This window comes from Corvus brachyrhynchos, unplaced genomic scaffold (genome assembly GCF_000691975.1).
Source record: "Corvus brachyrhynchos isolate BGI_N302 unplaced genomic scaffold, ASM69197v1 scaffold481, whole genome shotgun sequence".
Classification (NCBI taxonomy): domain Eukaryota; kingdom Metazoa; phylum Chordata; class Aves; order Passeriformes; family Corvidae; genus Corvus; species Corvus brachyrhynchos.
This window is the reverse complement of record NW_008236261.1, coordinates 105,204-117,697: the sequence shown is the minus strand read 5'-3', so window position 1 is coordinate 117,697 and position 12,494 is coordinate 105,204. Positions and strand designations below refer to the sequence as shown.

General features: G+C 42.0%; 1 protein-coding gene across 1 annotated transcript in view; it reads left to right on the top strand.

Annotated features, from left to right (window-relative positions):
* The window catches only part of UNC80 (unc-80 homolog, NALCN activator), a 140,158-nt gene that overhangs the window by 26,799 nt on the left and 100,865 nt on the right, over positions 1-12,494 (top strand). Inside the window, 6 exon segments of the mRNA XM_017746990.1 lie at positions 4,746-4,880; positions 5,454-5,676; positions 7,170-7,310; positions 8,392-8,660; positions 9,290-9,640; positions 10,388-10,534. Of these exon segments, the coding sequence (XP_017602479.1) occupies positions 4,746-4,880; positions 5,454-5,676; positions 7,170-7,310; positions 8,392-8,660; positions 9,290-9,640; positions 10,388-10,534 (1,266 nt within the window).

Sequence of the window (12,494 nt, the reverse complement as noted above, 5' to 3'; positions counted from 1 at the left end):
GACAGCCGAGAAGGCTGGCACTGGGTTTGTGATTGTTTGCTGTTACTGCCATAGTTATTGTTGTTTGTTTGACTTGTTATACACATATAAATATATAATAGCAAAGAACTGTTACTCCTATTTCCCACATCTTTGCCTAAAAAGCCCCTTGATTTCAAAATTATAATGACTCGGAGGGAAGGGGGTTGCATCTGCCATTCCAAGGGCGTTTGTTTGACTTGTTATACACATATAAATATATAATAGCAAAGAACTGTTACTCCTATTTCCCACATCTTTGCCTAAAAAGCCCCTTGATTTCAAAATTATAATGACTCGGAGGGAAGGGGGTTGCATCTGCCATTCCAAGGGAGGCTTCTGCCTTCCTTAGCAGACACCTGTCTTTCAAACCAAGGCAATAACTTTTATATTTGCCAAAAAATTCTTAGTAGAGAAACTGTCCTAATAGGTGCCAAGTTGTGCTCCCTGTTTGCTGGACAATGAACCCTGTACTCCTGACCTTGGTGTAATAAAGATCTTTGTGTTTGAGCTTAAATATTTTTTTCCTTTGGGTTGTTAATCTGTTCCAGGGATTAAAAGGGGATGTAGTTGCAGTTCCAGTTAATCTCCTTGTGGATTTATGCTACATTTAGGTTGTGCCCTCTTTTCCTGTCATGTGGGCTTTTAGCAGCAAATGCTGATTTACTTAGTTGATGGAACTGCCTAAGAAAATTTAGCAGAGATTTTATTTTTGCCGTCCAATTTTATGACACACTCAAGGAAAAGACCTGTTCGTTTTGTTATCAAATGTCTTTTTTTGAGTTGGAAATCTCAGAATTCTTGGTAATTTTCCTAAAATCACTGCTTTTAGGGCTCTGACAGATTTTGACTGGAAGGACGGTGAAATATCTTTTCTCCAGTAGAGCCCAGATGCTCAAAATCTAGAAGACCAGCATAAACTATGTAAATATTACTACTGTTAATTTTAGATCTCAGGACTTTAAAGATGTTCTTAGCACTATTATGATAGCTGGTGGTTACTTGTGGTTCTAAGGGCTCAGCAGCAGCAATATTGTTTAAATTGTATTATATTTCACTGTCATTTCTATAACATGTTTCATCCCTGTAAAAGCTTGACATAGCTCCATTAAGGCCAGGTGATAAAGATTACTATTCAATCTTAATCTACCTGTGCATGGAGTTTTTATAGGATTGCTGTGCATGTACAGAAAACCCTCCTTAATACCATCTCCTGGAGGGAAAATTGAAATATATTGTTGTTGATGTGTTTCACTATTTGCATGCATGTGCTGTCCCTTTGCTCTTTCTCATAACAACCTGGTTGTTTTGCATATTAGCAAGTTTAGCTCCCAGTGCAACAGGGAGTGTAGTCAGTGGTTTACAGAGGCAGTATGAATGGTATTGTCTTCCACAGGCACTGGTTGCACTAGAGTTGCCCGGGTTCTTCTCTTTATGCTGTAAAACACTTCTCTCCTTTCACATGCTTGGCTATGTCTTGCTTTTCTAGGCTATTTTGCTTGCAAAAGACTGCTTTGCAGAAGACTCCATTGCTCTTTTCTAATATTTTTTTGTTAAATCCATTTGGCAATTACACTGGGTACATTGTAGCTGTTAAAGTGAGCACTCTGTCCAGGGCATGTTTCTCTCCAAGGCTGAGTTTGATTGCATTTGTAACCTCTGTGTCAGTCTTGTGTATTTTTGCTGTACTCATCAAAATAGAATCCTGTTCCAGCTTTCCAATTTGTTACGCAGAACAGCTGTGATGAAGGAAGTGAAATGGTCTTCCAGGCAGCAAATCTTCCAACTCATGCTCCCCATCTTTACAACTTTGAGGACTGAAACCTGTGCAACACACAGAAGCACCTGGGCTCTGGTTCATCCGAGCCAACTGTAGGAACTTTACTGCTGTTCTTATATTAAGTCTCATCGCACAATGCTCTCTGCTAGTTCAGAGCAGAGAATGCCACTTCCCAAAGGCTAAGATTTGTCCTTTCTGTCAACACAAGGGGTTGTATGCTGAGCCTTCACAAGCTCATCTGACACAGGGTTATGCTTATGCCTGTTTTTTCAGTCTAGATCTGAAATTACTAACACAGTGTCATAATTTTTACTCAAAAGTTGATCAATAGCTTCTCAAAAACAGTTTTTTTTGTCAGCAGGATAGATTTTAAGTGGCAGGCAAAAACTGAGTAAAGAAAAACACATCTGCCTGCAAATCACATCAAGGAGCAGTAGATTTTTGTGGCAAATCAACATTGTTTCTATTGTTCTGCAGTTTATCAGGATAACTGGTAAAGTGGTGATCCTGCATCTCCCTGAGCCTCAGCAAAACTCTCACACTTCCTGTTGGGTTCTGTGTCTGAAATCACGTCTTGGATATAAGCTTGGGCTAAAGCAGTGGGGATTGAGAGGACATGAGAGAAACATCCTCCATGTATTGCCTAGTAAGCTGAATAGTGAAGTAAGAAAAGGTTCAGTGCAGCATTCTGGCACTCCTTGTTGCGTGGGAAAAGGGGGGATGGATGGAGTGTGAATAAAATTAATACTGTCTGCCTCTAGAAAGTGACTTTGGTCTAAACATGTTTCAGACTGGGCAACGTGATAAAGGAAACCTGCATTGCACTTGTATGCAGTGAATTCACTATAACGGCAGGTGTAGGACAGAACCTTCAAACATTCACAAGTCTGCTACAGTCTTGCACTTCCTTTGCAGGGGAAGAGACAAAACTTGTCAGTCATAGCACCAATGCAGTTGTAGTGCTCCCTGCAATGCTGATGGAAAGCTAAGAGTCTCAAGTGTGATATGCTGAGGGCTGAGAGAAGTACTAATGAGCTGGTTCACATACAGTCATGCAGGACGAAGACAACAGAAGCAACAAAATCTAGAGGAGCAGCCCCCAAACTGCTTTGCTGTCTGAACAATCTTATGCTTGTCGTAATTGCCATGTAGTCTGCTGCACAGAATAGCCGTGTTTTTAATCAATCTTCAACAGGATTAATTCCTTAAAATGCATCATATGCCACACTGTAGATGTAAAGTAATTATGTAATTTGCTTCTCCGGTGTTGTTTGCTTGATACCTACCCTGAGCAGATTTCAAAGCTGGGACTGTGTCTGTGTGTTTGCATGGCTTGTGTCTCAGTAAGCCCTGATCCTTACCCTGTCTTTTAGAGATCATAAACCACCTACTAAAACACTGATTTAGTAACCAATGGACAAAGATATTGAATCCAACATAAATTCATTCAATGTTTTATAGCCAGAAGAGGCCAGACAACTATAAAAGCTAAGAAAAAAGCTCTATGGAGTACTTGCTGGCCTCTCTGTTGAGAACAGCTAAGGTTGAATCCTGATTTGCTGTGTATCGGATTTTATATGTGACTCCTCTGAATCTTTAGTCATATATGCAAAGTGGTAGATAAGCATACCTGTACTACAAACAGTGGTGAAGAGGAGCCTTGCTGCTGTGTGTCTCCTACATTCTTGTATTGATAAAATTAAGAGGGAGGATTCAAGTCTTTGATTAGTCTGAAAAGTCTCTGAAAAATGTGTGATCCCCAATATTTGATACTGCAAACACTATAACTGGTGTTAAAGACTTCAGCTGCAAAGATGGACACTGGGTTCTGCATAAAACTTTTTGTGCATAAAACTGCACATTTGTGTACTGCAGAAGCTGTCTGGCTCTGCAATGTGCAGTCTGGCTAGGCAGAATCTAAAGCTCCTGTCAAAGTGGTCACTTCATCTATCCCTGACGTACAGCTATCTCTGCATTGAAGGCAAAAGGGTATTTTAACATGACCCACTTGTTCAGCAGAATATTTCTGGCAGGACAGCAAAGGAAAAGAGCATTCCATTGAAAACAAGTTGATGTTTAGGCAGAAGAAAATGACCATGAGGGAATTCAGTCAGGTCAGCTGCACAAACATCTCATGGAAGATGGCATCAGATCTTTAATGTGAGCAGATGGCTGGCAGCTGCGCTTGTGCCACTTTCCTTCATTGCAGCAGGCAGGTATAGCATGTGTTGTTTGATGCAGAGGTGAGTTGAGTGAGCTCTACTGAAATTGGGGTGAGTGAGCCTCATGGTTTTTGCTGTTGTGGGACATTTTGTGATACAAGAAGGGAGGAAGTTTCATATGAACAATGATGGGTGGGAAGCCCTGTTATTACAAGCAAAGGATGTTTACTGGTTTAGGAGTCTTAGGTTTCTTTAGTGAGTAAATAAATTTTCTGAAAATTAAGTTTCTTGAAGGGACAGTGCTGCTTATTGCAGTTTAGTTCCAAAATATGTATTTAAATGTGTATGTTATTAAGGGCATAGTCTCCTAGATCTTAAATAAAACGCTTTGCAAAGGATAGCCATGGTGATTGCTCATTAATGTAAACCAAGACCTCAAAGACGTCATCAGTTGCTCAGAGTCATACCTGGGATCAGAATCAAACTAGAGAGGAACATGTTCTTTCATACCACCAGGTGACGCTGACAGCAATGCCTGAGGCTTTCCATGGTGTGCTGTACTTTTTTCCTTTGATGACTGAAAGGTTAGACAAAGTAAATAATTCTGGATGTTTCTCAATTTTGTTTTTAATTTAATTTTCTTTAAATGTGTACATTTTTTGTGCAATGAATTGGAGGTCTTTTTCCTCTACAGTGCTCCTATGACAGCTCTAGGAAGTAGCTCCTTTTTTAAAGCTGATTATCCTCTATTTCTCCTTGTGCTTGTCTTCTTTTGGGAGCTGCAGGATCTTACAATGAAATGTAATGAGGAAGAAAAATCACTAAGCACAGATGCATTTTCCAAGGTTTCACTGACCAACTTGCGTAGACCAGCAGTTCCAGATCTCTCTACAGACCTGGGGATGAACATCTTCAAAAAGGTGAGTGAAAGGAAACTGCACTTTAATTTACCTATGATGCAGCACCTCAGGGTCCTCTTAAGTAGCTGCTGAAGTAGTCTGCTTGTGTATATTCACGAGGTCTGCTTGGAATATATATTCATGCCATATGTGACATTACCATCCCTTTTCATTGGAGTTGATTCTGTATGTTATTACATTGGTTTTTATATGCAAATCCTGAACATAATGCTGAAGTCTTTATTCAAGTAATTGTCCTGCTGCAACTGCATGAGAGGCGGCTACTCAAACAGTGCTGAATTTTAAGTGCCAGTGCTCGCTGTAATTCCAGCTAATTCAACGAGTTTTGATTTTTTTACTTTTAGTTCTGGGTTTCCAACCATCCATTCCATACATCTAGCTCAAGGTCAAAGAATGTCATAAAATTATCCAAGGGCATCCATCCCAGCCTAGGGCAAGACTGAAATTCTTCAAATACTCACAGGATCCCAGCATGCAATTAGATTCTACCATGGGAAATGTCCAAGATAAAAAGGTTGTTTTCCCAGCCTCAGAGCTTCTTAACTGCTCCTATATCTGCTCCTGTTTCTGCAGTTTAAGAGCCGCAAAGAGGACAGGGAACGTGAGCGCAAAGGGTCAATTCCTTTCCACCATACTGGAAAGAAGCGGCAGCGAAGGATGGGGGTGCCTTTCCTCCTTCATGAGGATCACTTGGATGTTTCACCCACTCGCAGCACTTTCTCCTTTGGCAGTTTCTCTGGAATTGGAGAGGACCGACGTGGCATTGAGAGAGGAGGATGGCAAACCACCATATTAGGTGAGTTGTTGCTGTCTCTGTCATTCCTGTTGTGAACATTCAGAGAACAGCAGAGGTTATTTCTTCATCCAGTCCTTTTGTCACCCTATGTCCTTGGTTCTGTTTGCAGTATTACACATCCGTTAATAACTGCTCACAGCAGACCTTGAATAACTTAGACTTCAGTTCACTTTTTCTCTGAAAACTATCGTCTTTACTGGAATCATAGTTACTGTGGGAACCTGTGGTGATCTCTCTTCCACTTGAGTACACCTCCCTGTGTGGTAGCAAGCATTGCACAAGTGCAGCTTCAAATAGATTCAAAGAATGTTTGCATCCCCTTCTTCAAAAGAGAAATCTCTGGAGAGGCAGCAGTATCATTAGTATGATGATTATTAGCGGCAGTATCATTATCATTAGTATCATTAACAATGTCATTAGTATGCCAAAAATTTCTGTTCACAGTTTTCCTGGAGTACATCTTGGATACAATATGAGTAGGATATTTTCTTAGTGAGGCTTATACAGTCTTGATACTGCAGAGATACACTGTTTGAACCTAAAAATTCGCTACTTCAAGCTTTTAATTTCACTGAACAGTATCTACACATTGTTTCTGTTTCACAAATTTACTCCCAATGTCATAGATTTTTGTTCTGGCACTCTAAGAAATCTTAGAGATGATAGGCAGCAAAATGAACTGTCATGCCAGAGCATTGTCATTTTCACAGTCTTAAACTGCATCATTTTCATAAGCTGTCCATTATAAACATGTCCATCTCTGGGACACGGGACAGTGGTCAAGTAATTTCTTAAAGACTCATACATGTTTTGTTAATGGTTAATATACAAACACCTACAGATTTGTACAAGAATAACAAGCTTATTAACCACACCCTCCTTTTCATACTTTCAGTACTTTGAGAAGTTAGTTAAATTTTGATGTAAGGGGCTCCAGATTCTTCTTGTGGCTTAATCTACAGTTTTTTGCTTTCTGATATCTCAGTGAAATCATGTATTTCACATCCAAGGGGCAACAAATCCTGACAACTTCAGAGGAAGTTGCCCTCTTTCAGTAAGTTTTTTGGATTTGTATTTTATTGTATTCTTGAAGAATTTCCTTTGTCTTAGCACTCCCATCCTAATATACTTATTTTTGGGGGGAGAAGAAGAGAGAGGAGAAGAAAATAAATTCCTATAACATGCCCCAATGGGTAAAGTCATACAGTGCTGACCGGTCTTGTTTTCTTTAAGGTGCTGGTGGTTAAGAATGCAGTGTCAGCTAAATCAGTATGTGCTGAGGGGAAGAGCCTTGCAGAGAGTTTGGACCATTTGGTCTCTATGTCAGTGAACCCCCATGAGAGATCCCACCATAATTTTTGGTTCTGCTTCACAGTGTGATGAAAGGCCTTGATTTTTACAGACTCCAATCCTTCAATTTTTAACCTCAGCTGCTGTCACCAGCCACCTCTCAGGTAACTGAACAAAATATCCGTTTCTTGTCGTCTCCCTAGGAAAGTTTACCAGGAGAGGGAGCTCTGACACAGCGACAGAGATGGAGAGTCTGAGCGCCCGGCACTCGCACTCGCATCACACACTTGTCTCTGAACTGCCGGACCCCTCAAACAGCCATGGAGAAAACACAGTCAAAGAAGGTAAATTTAAAATATCAGGAAAGACGTTTCACTGAAATATCAACCCCAAAAAGCAAAGGAAGTGTTGCTGTTTCTATGTATATGTGACTAATTGATTTTTCCTTTTTTGTTTCCATATGTATTGAGAGGCTTTTTTGTACTATGAAGAGTTGCTGTTTGCATAATATAACCAGTCCATCGCTGAGTCATTGCTTATTAAATGTATTAGATGTAATTATTTTATTAATTTGAATATATTTAATAATCTTAGGAAGAGGTTCTTTGTATTCTCTAGCCCTGTTACTGTACTGTCCGGCAGATGGTGGTCTGCAAAACCCTATGGGGCACCTAGGGTCTTCCTACACTAGAGAGTATATAAACCTACTTACAAAGCACTAGGTGCAGGAAATTACTAACACTGTTGCCTGAAAAACAGGATGAGTTGTAAAAACATGAGGTGTCCTCGATAAAAATTTGCACTTATAGCCAGTTTGCTAACCTGAGCAATTCAAAGCTCCTGTCTGACCACTGTGAGCTTAAGCACTGCAGTACCTTTCTCATCAGATACCTTTGCATTTTGGAGATGGTTTAGACTGTCACAGGTACATTTTTTTCAACTGGTGTGATGAAATTTTCCAAACCGTTGTGACTTGGAAAGCTGTTTCAAGTTTGTGCTGCAGTTCCACCACCTTCACCCTTGCCTTCCAGCTGCAAAGTCCTTTCTCTTTGCCTTGCAGGGGCTCTGCTGCCTTTAAGACGAGGCACTGGATTAATGCAGGGAGCAAAGCTACCAAATCCTTTTGGAATAGATTTAGAATGTCTGAGTTGCCTGATCTACTTGGCTGCCCATTTAACTGAGATCAGCTTAAGCTGCCGGAGAACTGAACTGCTAGAACAAGCCTGGGGTTGTTCTAATTTACACTGTCTTAATGGAAGAAATTAGTCTACCTTTGATCCATGTATGCATGATAGGAATTAGGAACTTGTGTTTTCTTCTGGCATTAAAAGCCACTTTAAGAGCTGCTCCCTTTAGACAAGCTCAGCCTCAATCTTCCATTCCATAACTATTGAAATTTACAGGTAGCTGTTTTCCCTCCTGCAGTACGGTCTCAGATATCCACCATCACTGTGGCAACCTTCAACACTACCCTGGCCTCGTTCAATGTTGGGTACGCCGATTTCTTCAGTGAGCACATGAGGAAGCTTTGCAACCAGGTGCCCATCCCTGAGATGCCCCATGAGCCGCTTGCATGTGCCAACCTCCCACGGAGCCTGACAGACTCCTGCATCAATTACAGTTGCTTGGAGGATACGGATCACATTGATGGAACCAACAACTTTGTGCACAAGAATGGCATGCTGGATCTCTCGGTAATTGGCAAGGAACGAGGAAAGCCAGGTCCCTCTTCTGTCAATATAGCTGTACCATTGAGATCAGGGGTTTGATGGGCTTTTCCTCCACCTCTTTATATGACTTCTCTCATCAGTATATAAAGGTCAGTCAGATACATTTGTGCACATCCTAAAAGTCTCCTCTGAGAAAATGCAACTCCTGTTACTCCTTGCAAGGAGCGCATGTGCATGTGGAATGCACACATCAAATCTTAGGTGGAATTACGTAATGTCTGTGTTCCTGGGGCATGCACCAAATTCCCTATAAAATAGTATAAGACTGAGTAGCACCTTTCTTCTAGCACCTTAAACCTCACCTTTTCTGCTTTCCCCTTAATGATTTGCCAGTTCTTGGTGCACTGAAGCAGTGTTCTCAGGCTCACATATGTCATCTCATGGTTTCCTTGTCAGCCTGACTGTGCCCGGCCTGTGGTTTCTTGTCTGATACCTAGATTGTAGGCTCTTGGTATTTAGGGTTGTGTATCCTTTGTTCAGAGTTTGTACTGTGCCTGCTGTAATGAGTCTCTGAAGTCTAGAAATTCCAGGCACTAAATATTACTAGTAGGGACAGTAATTCTGGCTTTAAATAGGATGTTTGAATCTCTCAGGTGGTCCTGAAGGCTGTTTACTTGGTTCTGAACCATGACATCAGTTCCCGGATTTGTGATGTGGCACTGAACATTGTGGAATGCTTACTGCAGCTTGGTGTGGTGCCCTCTGTGGAGAGAGTTCGGAGGAAGAGTGAGAACAAAGAAAATGAAGCCCCTGAAAAGAGACCAAGTGAAGGATCCTTCCAGCTCAAAGCAGCTGCTTCTGGTTCAGCTAGTGGATTTGGGCCACCTTCAATTAGTGGAGCTGGAGATGGAGAAGAAGAAGGAGGTGGTGGAGGAGGTGGAGGTGATGGAGGTGGTAGAGGAGGAGGAGGGCCATATGAAAAGAATGACAAAAACCAAGAAAAGGTTTGTCTTGTTTCCCTTTATACAATTCCAAATGTACTGCAATATCTGTTAAGATTGAGTATGCATGTGTATGCAACTGACCTTCTCTTTTGCTCTGGTGCTCACTTGGGATTCTGCTGAGGAAACATGATTAGCAATTCAAGTACTGTAACTACTCCAGGGAAGCAGCTGCTAAAAGCGGAGTTTGTGAGCCTGGCATTGACATTTTCAATATCTTGACAAAGTGTTTGAAACCCTCAATAACAATGATTTTTTTTCAGGTTTATTATTCATACCCTGTAAAGGAAAAATGGAACCCAGTGTGTGAGCACAGTTTCATTTATTTGATTACTAGAAGTCATAAATTTTTCAGTATTGCTATGAGAATTGAGCAAAAGATGCTACATTGCTAACCTCTGAAGTTGCAATTTACAGTAGCATAATGTCTAAAACATTTTAAAAAGATGCCTGGTTTTCTACTCAGCCAAGCCAGCTCTCTTTTTCAGGGAGAATTTTTTGAAGTTCTGAATGGTATGCATAGCAGAATGTAGGAACTTCACATTTATAGCATAATTTTTGATGGGAGGTGAAATAAAAGGGCTGGTCTCTAAACTTGAAAAATATTTGGAGTAAGCACTTCAAGAATAACAACTCAGTAATGGAGTGTCTGAGATAAGAAATGGAAAGCAGTTTGTCAAAAGTAAAATGCTAACAAAATGCCAGTAGTTGTCGCAGGGTTACGCACATCTTTCCCTCTGTGACTCTCAGGATGAAGGCCTAACTGTCAGCACCCATAGGCTGGCACTCACTATGCTAATCAAAATTGTGAAGTCCTTGGGTTGTGCCTATGGTTGTGGAGAAGGACATCGAGGGCTCTCTGGGGATCGCCTGAGACACCAGGTATTCCGGGAGAATGTAAGAGAATTAAAGGTCATTAAAGTGTCTCCCCTTGTACTTTTGACATCAGCTGCTGAGATCACTGCCTGCCCCCTCTGTAGCTTTCCCTGTATTGACAGTAAATGTGTTGCTTTTTGCCCCAGCTCGCAGACTGTGTTGCAGCCCAGCCATAGCAGATTTTCAGCTATAGTGTTACCTTCCAGCCCCTGGGGCTCTCTATGGCCCAGGGTGCTTCTGACCACCCCAGTGGATGGGTTGGGACAATACATGGGAGCAATCTCCATGTGTGAGCTGGTGTTAGTAATTTTTCACAGGACAGTACCCCCAAAGAGTATGCTATTTACAAGAGGTGCAGCTATCTTCGGTTGCCTATGTAAATCCAGAAGTCTAAAGTGTACGTATGTCCACCTTTCCTAATGGTGATTATGACTGACTGCTGCTGGGCTGCTCCATCAGCTCCTGATAGTTGGAGTGCACTGTATTTGCACTATGCTTGTTCTGTTGTCCTGCAAAGGAAGTAAAAGACTTAATCCTACCCTGTTGAAGAATATGGTGGTTCATCACTGTTGATTCCTATCATTTTTTGTTCTGCTCAAGTTAAGGCAGTGGAAAGTGCCCAGGATGTAACCCAGACATCAGATTTAATCCAGAAGAGTTTATGTCCTTGAGATCAGTCCAACTTCCTGTTAAATGGGAGCCTTTTAAAGGCCTTTCTCTGTGCATGCCTTCTCCTTACCTTGTATGCTTGCAGAAGGGAGTATTTTTCATTACTATAATGAGAGTTTACTAATCCCATGGGATACGTGTGAAACAGATTCTTCTCCATGGCTTTAGTTAGCTTGAGCCATGCCAACAGAGCTATAATAAGGTTCTGGGATCTGAGGTTGATTTCTCAGAGATGGATTGGCTGCTCTGTATCCTTGCAGTGTTCTTGTGTTAGCTAGATTCCCAGGTACTGGAGGAGTGGACACAATTGGACAAGATGGTGTGAGTCCCAGTGGTAACAGTAGAAATGTTCTGCACAGAGCACTGGTTGAACAGGTACCATATTCATGACCATGTCAGTTAGACTTTTCTGTTGGAGCTGAGCCAGCAAAGAATTTAGACCTAGTCATAACATTAAGTATAAATGAATATGTCTCTTGGAACCAAGGTTGTTATCATTGAATTGAGGAAAATATTTTCCTCTGTGTCTGTCTTGGTTTGAGACAAGTTTAGGAGGAAACATCATTAAATGAACATCTCCCCGTAAGAAGGCAGGTTTCAGCACTCCCTGCCCCAGTGATATGAAAGGAATTTCTTGGAGGAAAGTGAAAAAAACTATTTATTTAACTAGCAGAGTGCTGGCAGGGCACAGGAGAAAAAAGTGAGTCATGTGAGATAATAAACCTCCTCACTGCAGAGAAAGCTGGTGGTTTTAGAGTCCTGTCTGTAGCTGGCTCAGCCCCTCCCAAGGTCTGAGGCCGGGATGTGGTGTCCCCACAGCCTCCCTGCCAGTCCGCGGGGTCCGATGATCTGTGTTGGGGTTTTAGTTTTTTTCCTGTTAAAGGAACTTTTTCCCATACGCATGTTGCTAGGGGACAAATGGCTGTACTTAAGAAAGACAAAAAGAGCTGCCCATTGGGGGTGGGGTGGGCCTGGCTACTCCTTTGTTTCACCTGGGTGTGGGGTCAGTTCGCTCTCGGCGTTTGGAGAGAGAAGCTGCAGAGAAAGGAGCTGCTGGTTCTTTTTCTTCGGCTCGCCCCTTTTTCTTTCTGCTGGAAACAACGCCGGGAACCCAAAGCTGTTTTTCCCTGCCCTGCTGGAGGCCGGGCTGTGGCCGCCCTGCCCCGCTGCTGCTTTGAGCCTTCACTACACTGTAGCCCTGCTCGCCCTGTATGCCCGACCTCCGGGGGGTTCCCCGTTTGGATACATCTCGTCTGGCCTCCGGGATTTGTGCTCATCCCTGCTGTTCCAGCCTGCTGTTCCCGGAGCTCGC